The sequence below is a fragment of the Cynoglossus semilaevis genome, chromosome 13 (assembly GCF_000523025.1).
Source record: "Cynoglossus semilaevis isolate Cse_v1.0 chromosome 13, Cse_v1.0, whole genome shotgun sequence".
NCBI classification, from domain to species: domain Eukaryota; kingdom Metazoa; phylum Chordata; class Actinopteri; order Pleuronectiformes; family Cynoglossidae; genus Cynoglossus; species Cynoglossus semilaevis.
In genome coordinates this window covers 17944128-17967351 of record NC_024319.1, presented here as the reverse complement: position 1 = coordinate 17967351, position 23224 = coordinate 17944128, and the positions used below count along the sequence as shown (strand labels likewise).

The 23224-nt window shown below is 36.8% G+C and overlaps 4 protein-coding genes across 6 annotated transcripts in view; all 4 read right to left on the bottom strand.

Annotated features, from left to right (window-relative positions):
• sh3bp5la (SH3-binding domain protein 5-like, a) overlaps window positions 1–3975 on the bottom strand; it is an 11470-nt gene extending 7495 nt beyond the window's left edge. The window contains exons 1-3 of the mRNA XM_008324036.3: window positions 3748–3975; window positions 1214–1276; window positions 287–415 (exon numbers count right to left, since the gene is read on the bottom strand). Coding sequence (XP_008322258.1) covers window positions 287–415; window positions 1214–1276; window positions 3748–3975 — 420 coding nt within the window. The remainder of the gene's footprint in view (window positions 1–286; window positions 416–1213; window positions 1277–3747) is intronic.
• A 1502-nt stretch (window positions 3976–5477) lies between these two features.
• Window positions 5478–8787, bottom strand: mgat1a (alpha-1,3-mannosyl-glycoprotein 2-beta-N-acetylglucosaminyltransferase a). The gene is made up of 3 exons (XM_008324035.3): window positions 8538–8787; window positions 6967–7670; window positions 5478–6634 (listed from the first exon to the last, which is right to left on the bottom strand). The coding sequence occupies exons 2-3, from the start codon at window positions 7597–7599 to the stop codon at window positions 5936–5938; spliced, it is 1332 nt and encodes a 443-aa protein (XP_008322257.1). The 5' UTR covers window positions 7600–7670; window positions 8538–8787; the 3' UTR covers window positions 5478–5935.
• Window positions 8788–9667: 880 nt separating this feature from the next.
• On the bottom strand, window positions 9668–13427 carry rnf183 (ring finger protein 183). Its single transcript, XM_008324034.3, has 2 exons — window positions 13188–13427; window positions 9668–12250 (listed from the first exon to the last, which is right to left on the bottom strand). Exon 2 carries the CDS (start codon window positions 12184–12186, stop codon window positions 11239–11241), a length of 948 nt encoding a protein of 315 aa, XP_008322256.1. The 5' UTR covers window positions 12187–12250; window positions 13188–13427; the 3' UTR covers window positions 9668–11238.
• Window positions 13428–17777: 4350 nt separating this feature from the next.
• dhx16 (DEAH (Asp-Glu-Ala-His) box polypeptide 16) overlaps window positions 17778–23224 on the bottom strand; it is a 17552-nt gene continuing 12105 nt past the window's right edge. For all 3 annotated transcript variants that reach the window (XM_008324032.3, XM_008324030.3, XM_008324031.3), the window contains 5 exons: window positions 23147–23214; window positions 21496–21658; window positions 20244–20405; window positions 19302–19475; window positions 17778–18264 (listed from right to left, as the gene is read on the bottom strand). In XM_008324032.3, coding sequence (XP_008322254.1) covers window positions 18136–18264; window positions 19302–19475; window positions 20244–20405; window positions 21496–21658; window positions 23147–23214 — 696 coding nt within the window. In that variant the 3' untranslated portion in view covers window positions 17778–18135. The remainder of the gene's footprint in view (window positions 18265–19301; window positions 19476–20243; window positions 20406–21495; window positions 21659–23146; window positions 23215–23224) is intronic.

Below are 23224 nucleotides of genomic sequence, written 5' to 3'. Positions count from 1 at the left end.
AGTCCGCCCGATCCGATACCTAAGGGTTCCTAACAGGAACCTTAGGGAAAAAGTAAAAAGCAAAAGTGAAGTAGCATTGGGCTACATTTAAGACAAAGAACAAAAATGCAAACCTACACTAAAAAAAAAAATAAAGCTGACTTTATTTGATCAGCAGATGCTTGATCAGAAGTTGCGGTATCAGATATAAAAAAACGTGTACCAAGCCATCCCCCACTATTTCACAAAGGCACGTAAGAAACCTTTAAAACACTTTAGGATTACTTTATAAAACATTATTGCTTACCTCTTTTGCGAGACGACGTGCTTCATAATATGGTCTAGCTTTCTCTATGCAGCCTCCAAGCTGAGAGCTCTGAGCATTCAGCTTTCGAGCAGAATCTGTAAGTATCTTCCTGTAGCTCGATCTGGCATCCTGGATGATGATTGTAGAAAATACAAAGAATGTTTTTTAAGAAAAAGCTTTTTGGAATTTTATTTTTACACACCTATTTACTGAGCCACAACAATCCCCAGGTTAGACAAGTTCGACTCAATATTTTCATAAATGACCATTTAAAGGCACCTACACTGACAATAGCTACAGAATAACAATATCAACAAGCAGTCTTACAATGCCAATATTAAGGTAAATTCTATTTTTATACATTTGTATCTATTTGTTATTAACATTATTTCCCATATACATACATCTTTTAAACTTGAACAGCTTAACGTATAATAGAATATTTATCGTTCTCCTAGAATTGAACGTAAGAACACATAACTGTAATGTAACATGACGTATTTTTTACAACAACTTTGCTACATTGACAACAATGTAGCAACATGTTTAATCAACATACCTCCCAACAAAAGGTATAAAATATTTTGTTAACATTTTTTTTTTTTTTTTTGCCTGACTGCAGCAGTGCACCTTCACCGAAAAACGTCATTCGAGCCCTGATTAAGTGAGGTGGTATGCAAATGAGAGGCTTCCAATTTAGTTTACATTGAATTTCGGTTCTGAAAAAGTGGATTTTACAAAGCTTTACAGAGGCAAAATCTTATTTGCAATGTGTTTTAATGCGCTGGGCATGGTAAAAAAAAAAATGATGCTCCATGCATCTTGCCAGATGCCAATTATGAAATGTGGTGCTTGCATTGTCTGATGCTTAATCTACAGATCAAGAAAATCAATTCCTAAGGGTTTAGAGTCTGAGTTTATACTTACGTCAAGTTGCAGTTCCAACTTATTGATTTCTGCGCTTGCTTCATTTAGTTGTTCCAATTCCTCCTGTGAAGAAAAACAAACAAACAAAAATGCTTTGTAGAATATTTTAAGTTCAACAAATTAAGCAAATTATTATTTACTTCACAAATATATTCAGACAGTATTGTGTGAAAGTGGGGCTTAGTAAAATGGAATGGTCATAAGAATTGATTTAACCTCGTCAGTAAACAAATCGAGAACATTTTCATTTTTTTTCTCATTGATTGCCAGAACTGTGACAGCGTCGCATCACGTGGTATAAATAAAGTTGGCCCATGGTGACTGTTGGGTGTAGTTGTTAACGGCAAAGTAGAAGAGAGCAGTAAAGGAGTTGAACACAGCGGAGAGTGCAGGAGATAGGAATAAATAAAACAGGACTGTAGACTGAAATCAAACTGTCCTGAATGTTTGTATTAACAAAGATCAAAACCATACTGTATAACATACAGGTATAAAATATTTTGTTTTGTTTTTTTGCCTGACTGAGTAAATTTGCTAGTGCAAGCAATTTTTGTTCAGTGCAAGTAATTTTTTTCTTTATGTGCACCATTGCACCTTTACCAAAAAATTTTATTCGAGACCTGCCATAGACCTGCCATTAAATAAACACCAAGTCAAAAATAACGTTACACTACATAAATAATTACAATCCACAACTGATATTTAATAATTATAATTATTTTAACTGTACCACCAATATACAGCAATGCAAAAAGTCTATTCTGAATTTCGCAAACAAACATTGGCAAAATCTTTGCAATTCTAACTTTAACAGTGTTTACTAAGATAACTTCTAATTCTTTGTTGATGCACACAGCAGGAGCAAGACATTGCACCACGGCAAAAAATGGACGCGCGACACAAGGACGGGCGAGACCAACTAAAAAAAGTCATATCTTGCCGAACCACATGTTGATTACACATTAATCAACACATAATCAACACATAATAATGTAATGTAATACATAATAATGTAATGTAATACAATACATTATTAATATATATATTATATTAATATATAATATATAATATATAAAATATATATAATATATTAATTATATATATTATATAATATATATATTTATATATATATTATATAATATTATATATAATATATATCATATAATATATATAATAATATATAATATATTAAAATAATAATGTAATGTAACAACATGTAATCAACACATGTTGATTACATGTTGATTACACATGTTGCTACATTGTTGTCAATGTAGCAAAGTTGTTGTAAGATGTTTACTTTGCACTTAATAAAATGTTCAATTTCAAACCCATACAGTTACATATTTGTTTTAACAATGGGGTTTTTCCTGTTAACATGGTTTCCTGTATTTTTGACTTCCTTTTCTGACCTTAAACTAACCTCAAGATGCCTTTTGGGAAATACATGCATATTACTGTATAATAATAATATTAAAGCAATAGTATCGCAATAGTATCGGTATCGGCCGATATCCAAATCCAAAATATCGGGATCGGATCGGAAGTGAAAAACTGTGGATCGGTTCATCCCTAGTTCAAACACATGTATTCATTTTTCTTATCTTATTCAAGCGCTTGTAGCTAATTTAAGAAATACGTCTATTTTTATCTCATCAAATGTGTTCCAGGCATCCTGGGCCCTTTGGGGGAATTATATAAATACATTTTGAAGTATACATTTAATGTGCTTTTTAGCCCTTTCCCTAGAAGTGTCATGTGTGGTGGCACCTCATTGTGGTCAGGAAACAAATTTACTGTACAGTTCCTTATTTTTATCATTAAACTTTTGGCTCTCCAGCGTACTAGAAGGTATCATGTTTTTCTAAGTTTTAGGTTGCATCAGGAAAGGCATCCCGTTTAGAAAAAAAACTGTGGTAACCCTGGATTAAATGCTTCTGCTTCATAGTACTTTTGCACTATACTATAGCGGTCTTGTTTAAAAATTCACACATTTAGTTGTATTCAGAGCAAAACAAATACTGTATGGCTCTCACGGAAATACATTTTAAAATACGTGAGTTTTTTGGCGCGCTCTCTCTGCTAGAAAGATTCCCGCAGTGGTTCTCATTTTAATATCCGTCACCACCCGCCCCCAATTGAAATACTATTGAGAACCTGACAGCATGTATAGAGTTGCTGTTGACTAGTGACACCTAGTGACTGGAGGCTAAGTGAATAGTGACACCTAGCGTCTAGACTAGAGGCTAGGTGCCCGACTATTTGAGAAGTACTGCTCTATAGCCTGTCATTGGATGACCACAAAATGAAGGCTGAGGTCCTCAGCCATGAAGGAGATGACTCAGATAGTGATGGGAAAACCTTGGCGACTGGAGGGCCAGCTTTTTGTTGTTTGTTTGTTTTTGTTTTTTAGGGAGGGACGAAAATGTTCTAATAAACTTCAGAGAAAGTTTGGGAACCACTGCATTAATAATTGTGTGTGTGTGTTGTTGTAGTTGTGACAGTTATCTTTTAGAGTGAGCTACTAATCATACCTGGATACGTGGGTCCAGTTCCTCTTCGTACTGATTGTGCGGTTGCTCATTCATGCTCCGTTGCTTTTCACCAGCGTCGTTATCGTTGTTGTCTTCAATTGTTGCTACCTTGCTTTCCACGACTTTAACCTCCTCTTCGCTATCCACGCCTGTAACGACCTCTCGCCATTCACCGACACCAGACTCCCCTGAACCTGCTGGGCTCTCACGCAAGTTATCTAGCTCCATTCTAAAGCAGGCTAGTTTCGGTGGTAGTAGTAGCGTTAAGTGGTAGTCAGCGGTAGGTGCGACGTTTGCTGCATTGGTCTATGCAAATATTATAAGCCGTGTGGTTACAATAATTCCAGCAGCGGCGAAAGGCGAAAAGAACGCAGGCAATCTTATAAAATCGAAACCAGAGCCCGCTAACGCTAGCTTGGCCTGCACGCAAACGTATAAGCTTGACGCCATTTATGCCACCGACGCGGCTACAAACAATCAAAAGGTGAAAAATAAAAGCACCATTACGATGCTTCTAACCGTTTGTGTTCACTGCCATGTCTCACCGGTCCTTCTTTACTTCAGCTCGACCTGCCAGCAATTGTAGCTGTCTCGGTTTTGAAGCCTCACTATCATCACATATGATGTAAACAGCAGGGCGCTAGAGCGGAGTGGTTGACGCCATATTTGGACTCGTTGGGCTTCCGTACAAAGTGACTTAGCAGACTTTGATCTAAGATTACGCCAGTTTAATAAGATCGCCGTTTTATTTTACCACACGATCACAAAATATATAGGTGGCGCCAGTGAATGCCAATGGAATCGCAGCCTCACCTATTATTATTATTATTATTATTATTATTATTATTGTGCATAAGCATTGAAGATCCTTTTTTAAAAATCCGTTACTTTTTTTTTTTTAGTTCTGCTTAGTTTTGTATCACCACTGTATCATATATTTAATCAAAGCAGAGAATAATATTCAAAAAGAGCATAGACACAGAATTCTTTGAAAGGATTTAAATTTTCAATATGTTTCACAATTTGCTCTCCACAAGAGGAAAAAAGCCCACTGGAAGGTGCCAACCACCCTAACTGGGATTCCATCTTGCCCAGGAGGTGAACCCTGCAATTCCACACCAATGACAGAGACATTGCCTGACATGAAATTGTTAATCAAGTACATTTTCAAAAACAAACTTGCACAGTCTTGCACAAAAGTAGAATGATGATATCTTGAATAGACCTTAGAATCGCTCACAGAATCACCATTAGAAAAATGGATAACAGTCTCGCTTCTTACATCACTGCCACTATAAATTAAACTAAGAATATTAATAAAATAAGTAATATCGAGAATAGAGTAATTCGTTAATGTAGGATATGATATGAATGGCATTGCTGTCATGGAAGACCTCCAGACTCTTTATCTAAAGGGTTGTTGATAGTGACAGAAAAACTTATGTGGATTCAAAGCAGTTTTGCTTAAATCTTAAATTGGAGGAAAATGACAGAAGTGTTAAAAGGAACACCATTTGAACAATGGACCAGGTTCAGAAGATTGTCTTGGAGTGGGTAGACAAAATCAATATATTGATGTAGCTCAAAGATGTAATTGAAGGATCGAATTTTCTTTCCTAAAGCATGATTTATAACATCAACGTGTATATTGAAATCAAATGTGAGTTAAAAAAAAAAAAAAGCAGAATGATGTAAAATTAACTTGGTTAGTCTGATCAGTTTTTGGCCAGTTTTTTTTTTTTACAAAAGCATCTTACAAACATCTAACATTTTATTGGGCTCAAGGAAACGTTTTATTTGCATAATAGTGGCTCTTTAAAATGTTGAATGTAACAGCCGAAATAGCTCTATTCTCCGTACAAAGACACAAAATGCAAAGATGAATGAAGAATAAACGTGTTTTTGAATTAAAAAACAAACAAACCAAGCATTAAAATATGTATCAGGTGTTTAAATAGCAGTGTGAAAGTCATAATATAAATGGAGCAGATTCTTTCAGTCTTGCTAGTACACAATTACATATTTAAAAATTGCAAAATTGATCGAACTGAGGGTGTTTGGGGTTATCCCTGAATTACAGTTGGTTCAAATGTAACATTATTTCCAGAAACATTTTTTAATTCTTCAAATTTTATCTAGTGTTCAAGACTTGAAGTGACACCCAAAAAAAGGGATTTGACCCGGATTATCAGCTCCAAGAGGGATCATAGTGTTTCCATCCTGGCGGGGCAGTTAAATATATTCTCCTCCCTCTTGAGATGAAACTAATAATTCCTCTGTATCCTGTTCTTGGGACTCCAGATTTCAGGTCGTCCATGATTCCCAGGTTTTTGGCTAGTATTTTGAAGTTGTCCTTACTTGAGTATTGGAGGCGAAAGGGTCCAGATCCCTTCAGTTGCCCTTGTTTAACCTCTTCATAGGTGACTAAGGGAGCGTTGTAAACTTCCTTCTCAAAATGTTCTTGGTATGTCTCTTCCCCAAGATAAGCTAGGTCCAGCTTTGTGAAAGGCACATATTCTGTATTCAGTTTTATAAAACGCAAGTACTTATCATAAAACTGACCAAGACTAACACCTTGACGACCAAATGTTAATGTACGAGAAATTTCTGGTCGGACACAGGCGCGATTGCGACGTTGCTCAGGCAGACGCATCCAGTCATCCCAAAAAGATGCGGGCCATTTTGGCTCAAGCTCCTCCCATAATTCCCTCAAGAGCATCCAGCCAAGACCAGGAAAAAAGTCTGTCCGGTAAAGCAGTTGCACCTTTGCTGGATCTACAAAACCGTCCCTACCGTTGTCATTCCAAGCAGATACACACCATAGGCTGGGATCAGATTTCAGAAGAGGCAGCAAGGCTTGGAAATACTCAAAGAAATCTGATGCCACCTAGGGAAACAGAAAAAAAAAATACAACATGTTATACTTTGTAATTATTGCCAGAATGAAAAATCAATTGTTCTAATGAATTAATATGAAATTAATTAGCTGAAACACAAAGTTATGATGTAAGTATGTTGCTAGACATTACACATTACCTCAATTTTCTCCTGGCAGAATAAATGAACTACTTGCTAATAGTGTGTACAATTTGCCATTACAATGTGATATATTTTCTCCTGGCAGAATAAATGAACTATTTGCTAATAGTGAGTACAATTTGCCATTACAATATGATATTACAGAAATGTTTAGGTAGCAAATATAAAATATCAAATTACCTCCAAATCATCCTCTACAATCACAACGGAGGAATAAGAAAGCGTCTTGAATACTTGGTTGAGTGCCCAACGGTAATGTCTGGAGATCTTGTAATAGCCCTGAAACTTCTTATGCTCTGGACGCACAGGGATGTCTGACAAGTCGGGCTGTTTCAAATGAGTCACTTGATTCCTGTAAGACTGAATCACCTTCGAAGTCTCAGCATGTCCACAATCCTGGCTCACTAAGATTGGATAAAGCTCTGCGGAAGGGCGGTACTGCAAGAGTTTGTCCAAACACCGCTTTATCGTCACCCTGTTACATGCGATAACCAGGATTGGAATGATATGCTCAGTATTCGCCACAATGTTTTGTTTGGAACCTTTTAATGGCTCAAACGGCACCCGATGGCTTTGGATCTGTAACAAGATTTTTTTTTGCAATTCCAGCTCTGCTTCAAATGTCTCCACCATTCGCATCACATCCCCCACAGCAAAATGAGTAGGCTTTGAGACAAGTTCCATGTGCTCTCCACCAGGTACTCTCGACTGCACAGGCGGGGATCTGTCCCTCAGCAGAAGTACAAGTATGGCATTCCAGGTGATAAACAAGAATGTGCAACAGAGAATTAGGGAGCCTCTTTTGCGAACCATGTCCCAGAATTTGAAAATTTGGGGGGTCAGGAGAGCAGGGGTCTGACTAGAAAAATGTGTCTTTTGCCAACCTAAGGAAAAATGAATGACAAAAGAATAGGTATACCATTAGTGACAATAGCAGTAACACAACATTATAAAATAATATTGGACAACCAATGAACATTAATCGTTTGAAAATGATTCAAGAGTGGCAGCAATATTGTCTTTTTGTGGCCTGAACATACCTGTTCTTGTCCTACCTGTCACTACACTACACTGTATATTACCATGCTACTTTTTATTCTTTAGTTACACTGTATATTACCATGCTACTTTTTTATTCTTTAGTATCAAAGTCAAAGTCAACTTTATTCTCAAATATGCCATACATACAGAACATATGGCACAATGAAATTACACTCCTCTCAGACCCACGGTGCAAAATGGCAAGAACAAAATAAGGGAGATATATGCAAGGGAAAGGGATATAAACTAACAATATATGTACAAAGTACAAAGAAACACACTTGTGAGAATATATAAGCTGTGACATTACTCAGTAATTAGTAATTACAGGCAGAATGAACGATGAGTGGTGAATAGTATAAAAAATTAAATGTTCAAATTTTACACTCCTTGTTATTTACTTGTCATCAACAATAACTTGAGGTTTATCAGATCACATTATATAAAAACGTTACAAAAATAGTTATGATAAATACATTTTACTTAAGGGTAACTCCTTCCCTAAACCTTTTGTTTTTTACTAGTTCCTCAGTGGGTTGTTCCTAACCACTGTCTCGACTAAAGGGGAAGCAAGGAGGTCGACATGTGAAAGATGTTGAGAGCCTACTTCCTGTTAATAGGAGTTTCAACACACGTGAATGGACGAATCCCATATAAATACAATTTTGAAAAAACTGAAATTTGTTCATATATAACAAACGACGACTCACCGTAACAGTGCTACCGCGTCTTCTAACGTCTCGGCTTGTGAGCATTTCTGTGTTCCCTGCGTTCCGACTAAAACATGCGAAAGAGGTAAATAGGAATGGACGTCGCTGTACCGGTGTTTTTGTACTGGGTTTTTGTAACTTGAAAGAAGCCACGACAGTTTCCAAATATCCGTCGTCTCCGCTTATGGTACATGGAGGAAGGAGAAAGTAAAATAACAACTTCCTACTTAGAGCAGTTGAGCAAGTCCCACCCCAACTTCTATTTTGACAAGCAACACATTAAAGGGGCGGGGCTTCCTTGACGGAGTTCGTGTTTATAGGATTGAACCCGCTTAATCCCAAAGTAAACATAATATCTTCAAAATAGTTTGGTAATGCATGTGAGAATGTAGGTTTTATACTCGGAAAAATACTCGAAATTTTTTTTATAAAAATACATTTATATATGCAACAATTTATAGATAGGTATGGTTACAAGTATGAGAAACCAGTTCTGATAGTAAAAAAATAAATAATAAACTACTGAAACCATTTTAACTACGTACTTAATGTGTTATATAGCAACAATACATACGCATTAACTTCTTATCCTGAATTAGTTAATTAGGAGTAGGGCCTTTAAAGATGAAATCTACAAAATAGTATAGTTATATTTGTTAATTAAGTTACTTTAATAACTTCCTTTTGTTGCAGCGTGAAACAGATATCTATCCCCTTCCGGGGGTGCAGACAGGGAGTTTCCAGGACTGGTTCATAATAGTTTCATGACGAGTTCAACGGGAAAAGTCGTTTCTTTCATTAAAACATGCAGATGCAAATGTTTCTTTTCAGTTTGCATATACGTAGACAAAACAGGACCATTGGCCAAATGTGTTTTTATTGCCGGGGGTCATACCATGCCAAAGCCCCCCCCAAACAGCATTAGTTCGAGTACCCCCTTTGCAAACCCACAGATACTGCTCCAAAATATGTAAATAAATATTTTATTTGCTATTCAGAAATTATTACATCTAATTAGCATAAGATAATTATTAACATTTTTTTTCTGTTCTTAAAATTTGCTATTCAGAAATTATTACATCTACTTAGCATAAGATAATTATTAACAAAAAAGTTTTTCTGTTCTTAATACAACATATTTCATGTAATTGTTCAACAATGTTGAATAAGGCAAGTACAGGTAATAATAAGAACAGTATATACAGTATATACATATACATATGTATATATACTGTTTACATAAATACATATATAGAAAATATAAATCATCTAAGCATATTTACAAGCAGCTTGTTGCTAATATTCTTCAAAGATTTGAAAATAAGCTTAACATACCAAAAATAAGAAAGAAATAAGATACTTTGTATCACAGCATTTTGTTCCGTTTGACATTTACAGCTTATTGCCCATTAAAAGCAGCCTGATCTTGGCTATTCACATGCATATGTTTTGAAGTTCAGGGACTTGCAATTATGGCAAACCACTTTATATACAGGAAATTGACCATTTCTTTTTTGTAATCAAGCTAATCTTGAAAATGATACATTCATTTAAAGCAGCAGTTACTGCAGACCGGTAATACCGTGCCATCATTGAAGGACGATTAACCCTTTCATGCATGACGGTCACTACAGTGGACAGCTATTAAAATGAATTTTAACTCAGTATATCATGGGTCATGCATCAAGGCATCATGTCAGGGTTAAATTTTCAAAATAAAACATCTTTTAGACATTATTCTGTTAGGATCAAAATCTGAATGAACTATTGTTTTGAAACATTGTCAGATTATCTTTAATGGAAAAAAGTAAAGGGATATGACTGGATTCTTTTGATCTACAGACTGGCATCAGTCCACAAACTGGGGGTTGGGGGACCGCTCATTTATAGCATATTCTTTGCAATATTCCATTGCCCCTGAATATGGTCGTCAATGCAAATTCAGATCACATTTTAAATACTACGTTTGACTTATTATATATTATTGCTTGCAACATCATCCTGACACGTCCAAGAGGTTACAGCAGTCATGGGCAAACTAAGGCCAGGGGGCCAGATGCGGCCTGTTCAGCTTTTTAACTCGGCCTGCCAAACTTTTCCAAATTATGTAATTCATTCATATTATCATTATACTTCTGCCTTTTCCCTGCAATGTCCACGTTTCCCCAATAGATGGCGTAGAAAATTATATGCATGACTTTTACATGTCACTTATCTTAGTTTACACGAACGCTCCATCTATCTGCTCCTGACCCTGCCCCGCTGTTCAATCGTTAGGACAATCGTGGCCCACGACTCAAAAAGTTTGCCCACGCTTGCGTTACAGCAATCTACCGTCGCAACCCCTTTTTATTAAGTTGTTGTCATTTAAAATGTAATGAAACTTACATAACCTAGATAAGAATATTATCTCACAGTTGTTTATAATTCTCAAGGAGGTCATTCAGCAATGAAGAGCTAACATGAAATATCTGCGGAAATCTGCATCTAGCAGTTCCCCTGATAATGTGAAAAGACTGTTTGCCCGTAATATTCGCGGGATATCATCAGATTCAGACATCATTATTAAAATCCATCTTCGTTATATGTTATTCAAATATATTTATTATTATTATTATTATTATTATTATTATTATTATTTTAAGAAAAAGTAACTGGTGCTTTCTGATGTAAACATGACGTGCCTAATTTCCACTGTCTGTTATGGTTCTTCTTCACTGCTGATCGGTGTTGACTGGTTTCCCGAAGGAACAGGCTGCTGTTGAAGGATAACATTTGGTACAATGACAAAGGCCAGAATACCCACCAGTACCAGTGCGACAGTGACAGAGATGATGGACACCACCACAGCGTAGTAGCATTGGTCTGAACGGAACAGCCTACGCAAATGTCCTCTCACGCGGTTGGGAGGCCTTCCAACATCTACAATGGTGGCCTGAACCACTGTCTGCCGTGGTATCCTCTGGCTCAGGTCACAATCTTCCACCTGACCCTCTTGACTTTTGGGCACTCTGGATTTAGTAAGAATGACGGTCCCAGGATTCTTCAGTAACAGTTTGCCTTGACTTCGCTTGAAGCGAATGGACAGTGCCCTTCGCATATCTGGTGGAAGTTGTCCGATGATGTCTTCGTTGTTGCTCAGTCGGGGTAGGTCCTGGCCATGTGGAATCTCGGTCAACTCGCGACACACAGGGCAAGACAGGGCCTTGAGTTCAGCAGAGGTGACGTTGATGCGAGCTAGACATTCCAGGCAAAAGGTGTGCCCACAAACCAGCAGTTTTGGGGTTTTGAAAGTATTGTCATAAGAGCAAAAACAAATAGCACACTCGGTTACGTCAATGTCATTTTCAGAGCGCCTCAGCTCCTTTCTCCGATCGCTCTCCCTGTTTTCTCTTCTTCGGGCTTCTTCGCTTCTTCCACGTCGTCTCCAACCTCCGCTGTGCCTGTCTTTTTCTCTCCGTCGCCCTCTTTCCACTCCGTGCGACTCGTTGCTCCTTGACCGTCTGACTCTTGCAGGTTTCTTCGTCTTCCGTTGCTGCTCGTCGCTGCTTCTACCTCTTTCGTCGAGTTTTGGCTTTACATTAGGGGCCCTTCCCGCTAAGTTGTTCTGGCTATGCCCAAGCCCGTGTCTTTCCCTGTTATCACACATGTTGGCAGGATTACATAAAGGGTGCAACCTGGCTTGAATTTGATTTCCAGAGTCCTTATAATCACTGTGGAAAAAGACACCTTGAATGAGATAATTATTTTCCAATAACAAACAGAAATCACAGAAATTGATGATTAAGTAATGAGTATTAACTGCTTAATCTAAGCGTGGGTAAACTTTTTGACTCATTGTCCTTGAATTGAACAAGGGGGACGAATCACAGAAATTGATGATTAAGTAATGACTAGTAACTGCTTAATCCAAGCGTGGGCAAACTTTTTGACTCATTGTCCTAGAATTGAACAAGGGGGACGGGTCAGGAGCAGATAGATGGAGCGTTGGTGTGATCTGAAATAAGGCTAAAATGCTAAAATACATCTATCATTTTCTGCACCATCTATTGGGGAAACGTGGATATTGCAGGGAAAAGGCAGAAGTATAATGAGAATATGAATAAATTGGCTGGATTTAAAAACTGAATGGGCCGCATCTGGCCCCCCGGGCCTTAGTTTGCCCATGCCTGACTTAATCTGTTGCTCTCTTTGATAATTTTATTATTGCGTATTAAAATGGTTTGTTTAAAAGTTTCTGTTTGACATTTCCTTGATCAGAATCACTAACACTAGCACAAGCGTAGTCGGACATGAGGCAAATTTAACATTAAAATGAACTGTTTTGTCCCATGATGTTCCAAAAAATAACCTGTCCGTGACTGCCTACGGGCAGCATTGTTTTGAACTGCGTTAGCAAACATTCCATCGTACCTGCTGATCCACTGCAGTCACTTTTTCACTCTTGGTGCACAATGCAGCGGCTATATATATTGTTTTTTAAATTGTTTGTTTGGTTTTGAAAAGGCTAACTGCACAGCACAGACGTTAAGAATAACGTGCCGTTTCAAAATACATTCCAAAGTTCGAACTCACATACTCACTCAGAGCTGAGAACGCAGTGGTCAGGACAGAGACAAGGGAATGGTACATAGACATAAACATAGTTACCTGATAAGGTAAGTCAAAAGGACTGCCAGCGAATAATTCTTCCATCTTCATGTCTGATGCTTCATTCAGGAGGAAGAAAAGCTTTTAACACATGGTTTTTATTCCTTCTCGGGCTGGCATTAATTTTGTCAAAGTTGAACATTGCACCGTGTCAGGTGTGAAACCTTCCTCTTTCTCCTCCCCTTCTCTTGTTAGGCCTGTTGGACCAGCTGGACCAGATGTCAACTCAACCAGTGTTTGTTTCTATTTGTGAGGATGTCAGCGCTTTAACTCAGTATTAGTCATTCATTTTGTGCTGCTCCTGAGAGGTTTACTCTAATGCCGCGTGCTAAATAAACTGAAATCAATCAACCAATTGAAGTAGACAGAAAATGTAGGAGAATGTACAAATGAGACTATAATAATAATAACTAAAAAAAAAACAATTTTCAAACAATTTTCTATTTAAAAATTACACCAAACTGACTGCATATTTGCTTCAAGGAAGTCACATCAAAAGATGAAAAGAAAATTTTTAGATCTTTTTTTACAACTAAATCACACAATCGTTCACAGATTACACAGATTTTCGTATATGAAGTAAAGTATGTTTTCCTGGGCTATGCCAGGCATGGGCAAACTAAGGCCAGGGGGCCGGATGCGGCCCGTTCAGCTTTTTAATCCGGTCCGCCAAACTTTTCCAAATTCATATTCTCAATATACTTCTGCCTTTTCCCTGCAATATCCATGTTCTCCAATAGATGGTGTGATAAAAGCATTTTAGCATTTTCAGCCTTTATGCATGACTTTTACATGTCATTTATCTTAGTTCACACCATCGTGCCATCTATCTGCTCCTGACCCGACCCCTTCGTACAATTTTAGGACAATTGTGGCCTGCGAGTCAAAAAAGTTTGCCCATGCCTGGGCTATGCCTTACATAACAAGAAAAATGTCATGGCTGCACCTGACTTAAACATGTTAGGTATTGCACAATATTAAACAAGGCATAAAACCATCACTAAGACAAAGATAAACAAAGCAACAACAAAACAACAACAAAACAAAGAAACATTAAGTTGAGCTGTTAGTTTTGCGAAACGTTTTTTTTAAGAATGTGTTTTAGTGCAGATGTGCTACTGAAAACCAGACCCCAATATATATATATTGATCCCAGAGCTCAAAATGATCAAATCAATGCTGGAAATCATAAAGTCGAGAAGAAGAAAAAAAAGCACTGTTCAACTCCAGATCATTCAGCATTTAAATGAACCTGATGTTAATGCTGCTAGTGAAATATAACTACATGTGATCCTAATCAGAACAGGTCAGACCGGTTTGGTGAAATTTTCCTACATGAGACCAAACAAACAGAAATGTGCTATAGTTGGTGTCTCAAACCTGACATGACTCTGTCAGCACTTTACCGGTTTATCATCCAAACAAGAACAAAAGCTCTTTGTCTTCGTTTGGCTCATATTAAGTAAAGACGGCGGCTTGTAATGGTGCATCAGCAAAAGCCACACCTTTCACTATTTTAAACACCAAGTACAACAAGATGAATAGGAGTTAATCTACTGACAATATTATCTATAAAAATAAAAAGAGAGGGTTACTATTACTTTTAGACACTATTCGTTTTTCATGACATATTTCCTATTAACTGACATGTAAAGGCCATGCATAGAGGCTAAAATGTAAAAAAAATACTTTTATCATTTTCTGCAAGTTCGCATCTGGCCCCAGCGCCTTAGTTTCTTATCTTATAAATAAAAAATCCAAATAAAGGGTTTATCATCATTTTTAGACAGTATTAGTTTTCCATGACATGTTTCTTAGTGCATTTGTTAAAAAGCATGAGGAGTATTTTTTTTTTAATGAATGTTCAGCCAAACAGCTGAAAGTACTTTATTTTGTCGTATCTGTCGGGTCTAACGTTTCATGTTTGTCAAGCCAAACAGCTGATCTGAACATACCCATAATAATCATCTACTTAATGTCCAAATTTCTTTTCTTGTTCTTGGGTTTTGGTATTGGTGGTTCATGTCTATGTTTGGCTGGCTCTCTGGTGTATATGTGTGCGTGCGGCCTACAATCACTTCCTCCCTGCAGCGCTGAATCAAGCTCAACTGGACCAGAACACCTGGAACGGTTTCCAGTCTGCAGAGGAGGAACATTTGCCTGTTGTCAACCAGTTGTCTATAATGTCCCCTTTATGCACACGTTCTCAATTCTTTTCTGTCATACCAACAGAAATAATACTTATATTTTTTTTGTCACACAATTACTCGGTACATTTCCCCTCTTTGTCACACGAATGCTCAGTAGTTTTCCATTTTTTTAAGTGTAACATTTATGATGCAATAATTGCACGCTTAGTTAATCATACAGTATATATATTATATATATGTATATATGTATATATATACATATATATACAGTAAATATATATAGATATACTGTATATATACATACAGTATACTGTATATATATATACAGTATATATATGTATATATATACAGTATATATATATACTGTAAATATATATATATATACAGTATATATATATATATATATATGTATATATATATGTATGTACATTATATATGGCGGTGTTGAAAGTAATGGGGGAAAAAAAACCCTTATTGACTGGAAATGGTTTGAATTTTTTTCTTGCATTCCCGACAGAACAAATTGTTTTGAACAATTTCCAATTCCAGGGTCTATTCCTGGTACTGGAGAGGAGAATTCGACCGATAGTCGAACCTCGGATTCAAGAGGAACAATTTTCGTCCTGGTGGTGGAAGACAAAAACTCCACTTGTGCTCCAAGGTTCAGTAAGTCGGACCTGTTCTGGGTGCATGTTGGACCAAGGCAAGGCTGTCCTTCGTCACCAGTTTCTGTTCATTAGTGATGTGCGGATCGATCCTGAAATATCGATACTTCCGATTCTGGATCTTTATGCTCTGAAATCGATTCTGAAATCAAAATATCGATACTTTGGATACTTACGCATTCTGAAATGAGGTGTATCCTAAACAGAAACATGGTGAAAAGTATCCAAATTATTGAGATGTTGTCTAAGTGACGCTCGGCTGGTGGGACTACTTCTTCTTCCGCCTGGGTGTGTGCGTCATGCGTAGGCACAGGGGTTCTACTCCGTGCTCTCACTCAGTCACTATAGATGGGAATTTCGGCTCTTTTTTAGAGAACCGGTTCTTTTGGCTCGGTTCACTGAACAAATCTGACTCTTTCGGGTCCCAAATGGCTCCTCAGATTATTTATTTTATTTATTTTTTATTTTTGTTTTACAAATAACATGCAAAATATCGGTATCGATATCGGCAATACCAGCCCGAAATTTACTCGGTATCGGATCGGAAAGGAAATTGGTGGTATCGAACATCACTACTGTTCATTCCTTTAACGGATAGAATTTCCAGGTGCATTTAAATGTAATTTAATTTGTATTATTTTATTTCAACACACACCACAAAACCTGACTTGTGTCATCACAACAACGTCGCCAGAGTGAGACCATTTCTTATCACAACCCGACACAAAGACACCAATGCACCGTTTGATCACATGCTGACAAAGACCAAAGAACAAACATCATACCAGTCTTCAAGTGCATTGCACTGGCTGTAGCGTGCTTCAAATCCACTTTAAGATCCTTTTACTGGGTTGTTAAGCTTTTGATGGTCTGGTTTTTTGCGACATATTAGTCCTCTGGAACTCCCAGGTCTCCAGGTAGCAGCCTTTTAATAAACGTCAAACCAAAGCAAACAAGGCTGATTTTTATCTTGTGGACTCCATCTTTGCCTGAGGACCTGAGAGCAGCAGAGACTGCGGAGACACTAACTCCTAACTTTTAGTCTTTCGGCTGAAATGTAGTTATTTATACAATACCTTTTAGTCTGGATAGCATGTTTTTCGGCCAACTACTACTATTCATTGTACTAGTTTTAATTAGCTTTTTTTTTTATTGATTGTTAATTTACATATCTTTACTGTTTTACTCAACTTGTTTGTTCAATTTATACGTGCTTCTTTTATTCTTGAATAAAAAAAAAAACATTGGTCTTATTCAAAAAGGTTCTCAGTTCTAGCATTGTTTTTCAGATGCCACGTTGTTTGAGTACATACAATTGTTTGGATCAAAGTGCGATCACAAAGACGACCTACAAGTCTGCCTGCGAGTTTCAAAACTAATTTTCAACACGTTGGAACCAAGATTCACTAAACTGGTCAGCAAAAGATTAAAATGTTCCAATTTAGCTTTAGCGTCTTGCTTAAAAAAAAAAAAAACCTTTGTCCTTTGCAACAAAACTGTAAAACTGTAAAAATGTATTTAGCTTTACAGTCTAGTTGTCTAGCCTATTATCTAGTTGCCTTAGCTCAGGATTGGGCAAACTATGGCCCGGGGAGATGAACGCGGCCCGTTTGGCTTTTTAATTCGGCCCGCCAAACTTGTGTAAATGATGTTGTTGATTTCTATCATTATACTTTGCCTTTCCCCAGCAGTGCCTGGGGGCGGGGGGGGCTGGGTCTTGATCAAACACGGTAACAACCCACAATCCCCTGCAATAACCCCAAAACCCAACAAGGTCAGCTATCCCAAGTCTCCTGGGACTTTCTTTTTATTGAAATCATAGTTTCCGTAAAAAAAAACATACATATTACAAACTTCATACAAGGGTGAGCACTATTATTCTACGACATATATCAAACATGATCACTTGCATTGAATATATGTTTAGGTTTCACTTCTTTTTTTTTTAACAATTTGCGTTTTGACTGAAATCTAGTTCCATTCCAAACCGGCCGCTGTACACAGGTTTTATACAGAATAAAATGTCCCTGAATGACTCAAATGTACAGTAGCAGCAGCTGTAAATACTGCAAACTACGCTACAGCCCTGACTCAAGGAGCATCATCTCCCTCTTACTTACAGGGTTCAACTGTTCAGCCCAGCTCTTCTTTTGTTTTTCCTTGTGTCCGGGGCATTTTCTTGCTGCTGCTGTCCTCCAGCTCTTTGCTCTTATAGTAATGAGGGGCAACTTCCAGCAGCCAGCTGCTGTCTATCTCAATCACCTGCAAAAGAAAGACAAAGAAAGGATGGTTTACAATGTAAATAACACAAAATCGCAGTCATTAAAAATGTGTGAAATAAACTGTTTTTTTTTGGGGGGATTAGGGGTGCGAATATTTTCTTATGAATCAAAGGTGGGCCCAGCACAGAAAGATTGGGAATCACTGGGTTATATAGTAGTATACTATAGATGCTAGAGCAGGCATGGGTAAACTAAGGCCTGGGGGCTGGAAGCAGCCCGTTTAGCCTTTTAATGTGGTCCGCCAAACTTTTCCCCTTTATTCATTTTTGTGGCCCGCGAGTAACAACAGTTTGGCCCCGCCTGTGCTACAGCAAACATTTGAGATTAAATGTCAAATTATTCTGACATAAAAAAAAAAGTCATATTATTGTCATTCATTTAATGCGTTGCTGCATTTGGTAACATGCGAAAATATTTAATCCATCCGTCCAGATGGAACACTACAAGTGTTTAAACTCTGTCTTGAAGCCATTAAAGCTGCATGACCTTAAACATTTTTTTTAATTTTAAAGTCCGTTTTGAGTGATTTTCCAAGTAACATTAACAGAATTACAAAATGCAAAGGCAGGAGGAGGGTTCATCCAATAATTCCACCATCCATCCACCTGTTGTTGCATATAAAAAATAAAATAAAATAAAATTTAAAAAATTAAAATAAAATAAAATAAAATTTAAAAAATTAAAATAAAATAAAATAAAATAAAATTTAAAAAATTAAAATAAAATAAAATAAAATAAAATTAAATTAAATTAAATAAAATAATAAAATCCCATGTATTGAATGGTTTCACTGCTGGGACAAAATATGTGGATATTCACATGAATGTATGGTCAATACATACGTAATTACCAAAATTGTAAAATGTTTGGCACCAAATTTGAGAGATGCCTCAGTATCATCTTTGGAAATGGCCGGAAATGGTCGAATCCATTATTTACGACATTGTTTAGTCTATCACAGCACTGACAACGAGACTTCTGTAACCTGAAGATATTTGAAGTATGTAAGAATCAGACCTGTCTCATGAACTCTTTGGTTGTGAAGACCAGTTCGTGGTAGATGAGCCAGCGCGGCTGCTCCTCAAACAGAGAGCTGTTGGGATGGACATACACCGTCTGTTGGTGCTTCACTGTCTTGTAGCCACCTTTGCTAAGTCGTGCAGTATGATAAAAATATCCTGCTGTCACTGCCTAGAAAGCAGACACCAAAAGTAAAATGAAACACACAGTCACTCTCTCAGGCACGTACATACTTGCAGTCAACATAGAGCCTCAGAGCAGAGTATATATGTATATATATACATATATATATATGTATATATATATATATACATATGTATATATATATATACATATGTATATATATATATACATATGTATATATATATATACATATGTATATATATATATACATATGTATATATATATATATACATATATATATATGTATATATATATATATACATATGTATATATATATATATATATATATATATATATACATATGTATATATATATATATACATATATATATATGTATATATATATATATACATATGTATATATATATATACATATGTATATATATATATACATATGTATATATATATATATATATATATATATATATACATATGTATATATATATATATATATATATATATATACATATGTATATATATATATATATATATATATATATATATATATACACATGCTGCTTAGGTCTATGTGTTTTTCCACTGTATCTATGTAAAGAAGTCAATAATAGCTGTACAAAGCAACTTCAATGTATTGTAGATGCAAAAAATAAGATTTACAACTTGAATGAAATGATACCATATAGCTGTAGATGAGGATTTTTTTTTTTTTTTTTTTAATTATTCAGACTTTTATACTTGACTGCCCCGGTGACTTAAGACACTGATGAATCAACAAGACGTTTACATTGGCACTGACCTTGCGAACAGGCCCACTGTCTCCATTACAGGTGACCACCTCCACTTCGATGCGACTCATCAGGCCCTCCAACTGGTCTCTGACATCACGGGCTCTCTTCATGGAGCGAAACTGGATGAAGTTTTCATAGCACCACTGAGTGGAATAGTTGCTTTCCACCCACTGTAGGAGAAAGATAGTACATTTTGCATTTCTCTCTTTTTTAAAAAAAAAAATGCTTTTGCGACAGTAATCCCAACAATTTACCCATGGCTATCAACAACAACAACAACAACAACAAAAAACAGCCACTAGGGTACACTAGGGTACACAAGCCAGTGTCCCCCTTGGGGACAGAAATGTTCTCACCCCCCCACGAATTGAAATACTATTGAGAACCTGATAACTTTTTTATCTGTACAAACCACTGTATGCGTTGCTGCCACCTAGTGACTGGAGGCTTGTTATCATTCAAGCATTACCGCAGGGGTCCTCTTATCCCCCCCCCCCCCCCAGGGGGGCTCGCCCCACTATTTGAGAATACTGCCACAGACTAACAGTTACAAAACATATTCCTCACATGGAAAATACATCCTTATTGTCTCTGATCTAAACGAGCTAACTAACACGAGAAGAACGGTTTTGTTACATTTGTTACGTTTTTGTAAGGGACAGAGAAACTACGGCAATGATTTTTATAAAAATCTTATAAAATTTTTTCTTTTTTTTATATAAAAATCTCACTGAGATTCAGAATCTTTTTATTGGCGAGAGTGTCCTGACTTAGACAGCACTCTAATAGTCTACATTAACACAAAGTTTAACACAGTTTTAGAAACGGTAGAAATCAAAAGAGAATAAAGATAAGTAGGTAAATCATGTAATCTAGAATATGACAAATATCTTCTTTATTTTTTGATTTTGAAAAAAAATTATAATAATTAAACCAAAATAAAAAAAAAAAAACAATTCTGGCTCTATCAGAATTGGGAATGAGCTTCAGTTAATAAAGATTTTAAAATTGAAAGATTTCTTTTTGTTGCGATTATAAACCAGGAGCTGTTGGAGGGGACCGACGAGTCACTACAAAGAAAACAACTCTACAGAATTCCTGATCTAAAGCAAATATTTAAACATACAAACTGCCCTTAAGGTCATAATTGCAGTAGAACAACAAATTTACTGTTGCAAAATTTTTCATGTATATTTATCTGTATACGTAAAAATCATTCATTTGTGTAACTTGACCAGATGAAATGAAAGGTTATGTTACCTGTGTATAAACGTTAAGGAGCACCAAGTGGTCTCCCCCTGGTACCACAAAGTTCATCCTAGCATTGTCTGCGTGCACCACTTTATCTTTGGGTCGGTAGAAAATGGAGTTGTTCACAGACAACATTGCTGCTATTGTTAGAACTTCCTCTGAACAATTATACCTAGACGGAAAAAAAAAAGAAATAAAAATACATTTTTAAAAAAAGTTAGACTCTACCTGTTAATTAGAAAAACATTATCTGTAGTTTAGTAATTCACTGAAACATTTATGGGACAGGCCACATGTGCATAAATGTGCAAAAAAAAAAAAGACTGTCTTTACTAAGTATTTTCCGGACTATAAGCCGCTACTACTACCACAGGCTATGAACCGTGTGGCTTAAACAATGACGCGGCTAACTTATGGATTTTTACGGGCTAATGAAGTTTATGCCGCTAGCGATCAATTTATTTTCTGGTAGGCTACTGTGTTATACTAGTAGCGTATGTCTGTCGGTAAATGGCGCGCGAGAGAGAGAGAACGGTAGCGAAAGTTGAGAGCAGTTTGAGCCCCGTCGTGTTGTAGCGTGAGTTGGTTATAGAGGAGCTGTTTATGTTCTGTTGTGCTCGGTGTGGCTGATAATAAAGTGAAGGGAGTTAGCCCCGGAGCTAATGTTAGCTTCAGCCCCGGAGCAGATCACTAAGTCTCTCCTGTGCATTCCAACTATGGTCAGGGCGGCGAAGCAGCAAAGAGATAACGTGTGAGATAACGTGTAACCAACCGTGTTACAGACATGGTTTGGGGAAAAAAAACATTTATTTAATTAGAAATGAAAAAAATCTTTCTGTGTAAATATCCCATGTTTCAACATGGACACCTGCAGCTTATAGAGAAGTGCGGCCTATATAGAGTATGTATAATTTTTTTTCTTTTTAAATTTAGAGATAGATCCATCTATCCATCCATCCATCCATCTATCCATCCATCTATATATCTATCTATCTATCTATCTATCTATCTATCCATCTATCTATCCATCTATCTATCTATCTATCCATCAATCCATCTATCCATCCATCTATCTATCCATCTATCTATCTATCTATCTATCCATCTATCGATCCATTCATCCATCTATCCATCCATTCATTCATCCATCCCTCTTGCTTATAAAGGGAAGTCACACTGAAAATCACACTCTTCAGCCTCTCTGGGAAAGTCTACATCAGAGAAAACATCAGATTAAAGAGGAGCAATGTGGTTTACTTCCAGACTGTAAAACACTAGAACAGCTCTTCAGCCCTGCAAGGGAGATAAATTCAGTAAGTGTCTACAGTGAAGCAGCTTCAAATGAGCAGTAGATTAGATTTTTTTTCTAAAGCAGCAGGGCCTGGCAGAAGGAGATGGAGCAATGGTCTGGCATGTAAGATAGGTGGCTGCACGATGACCGGACAAACAGTTTAAGAAGCATATTCACATTCAAAAGACATGCGCTGTGTTCGTCTTTTATGGAGCTCGCAAGTGATATCCAGAACTAAACTGAAACATATCGTACGGTGTATGGTGTTTGGGAAATGTACAATACATTAAACAAGTGTTAAATATCTATAAAAAAAAAAGTACATTTCCAGAAAAACAAAACAGGTTTATATATTGCATTCAGACTTACTGCTCAGATGCTAGAATCATCTTGCTCAGCATGGGGTCTACAGGTAACTCGGCCATCCTGCGGCCCAGCTAAAAATGA

Excerpts from the sequence above, each read along its gene's own strand:
- mgat1a (XM_008324035.3), bottom strand. The coding sequence starts at position 7,599 with ATGGTTCGCAAAAGAGGCTCCCTAATTCTCTGTTGCACATTCTTGTTT. Across the intron at positions 6,635-6,966 it reads TTGTAGAGGATGATTTGGAG|GTGGCATCAGATTTCTTTGA; the intron begins GTAATTTGATAT and ends CTGTTTCCCTAG.
- rnf183 (XM_008324034.3), bottom strand. The coding sequence starts at position 12,186 with ATGTGTGATAACAGGGAAAGACACGGGCTTGGGCATAGCCAGAACAAC.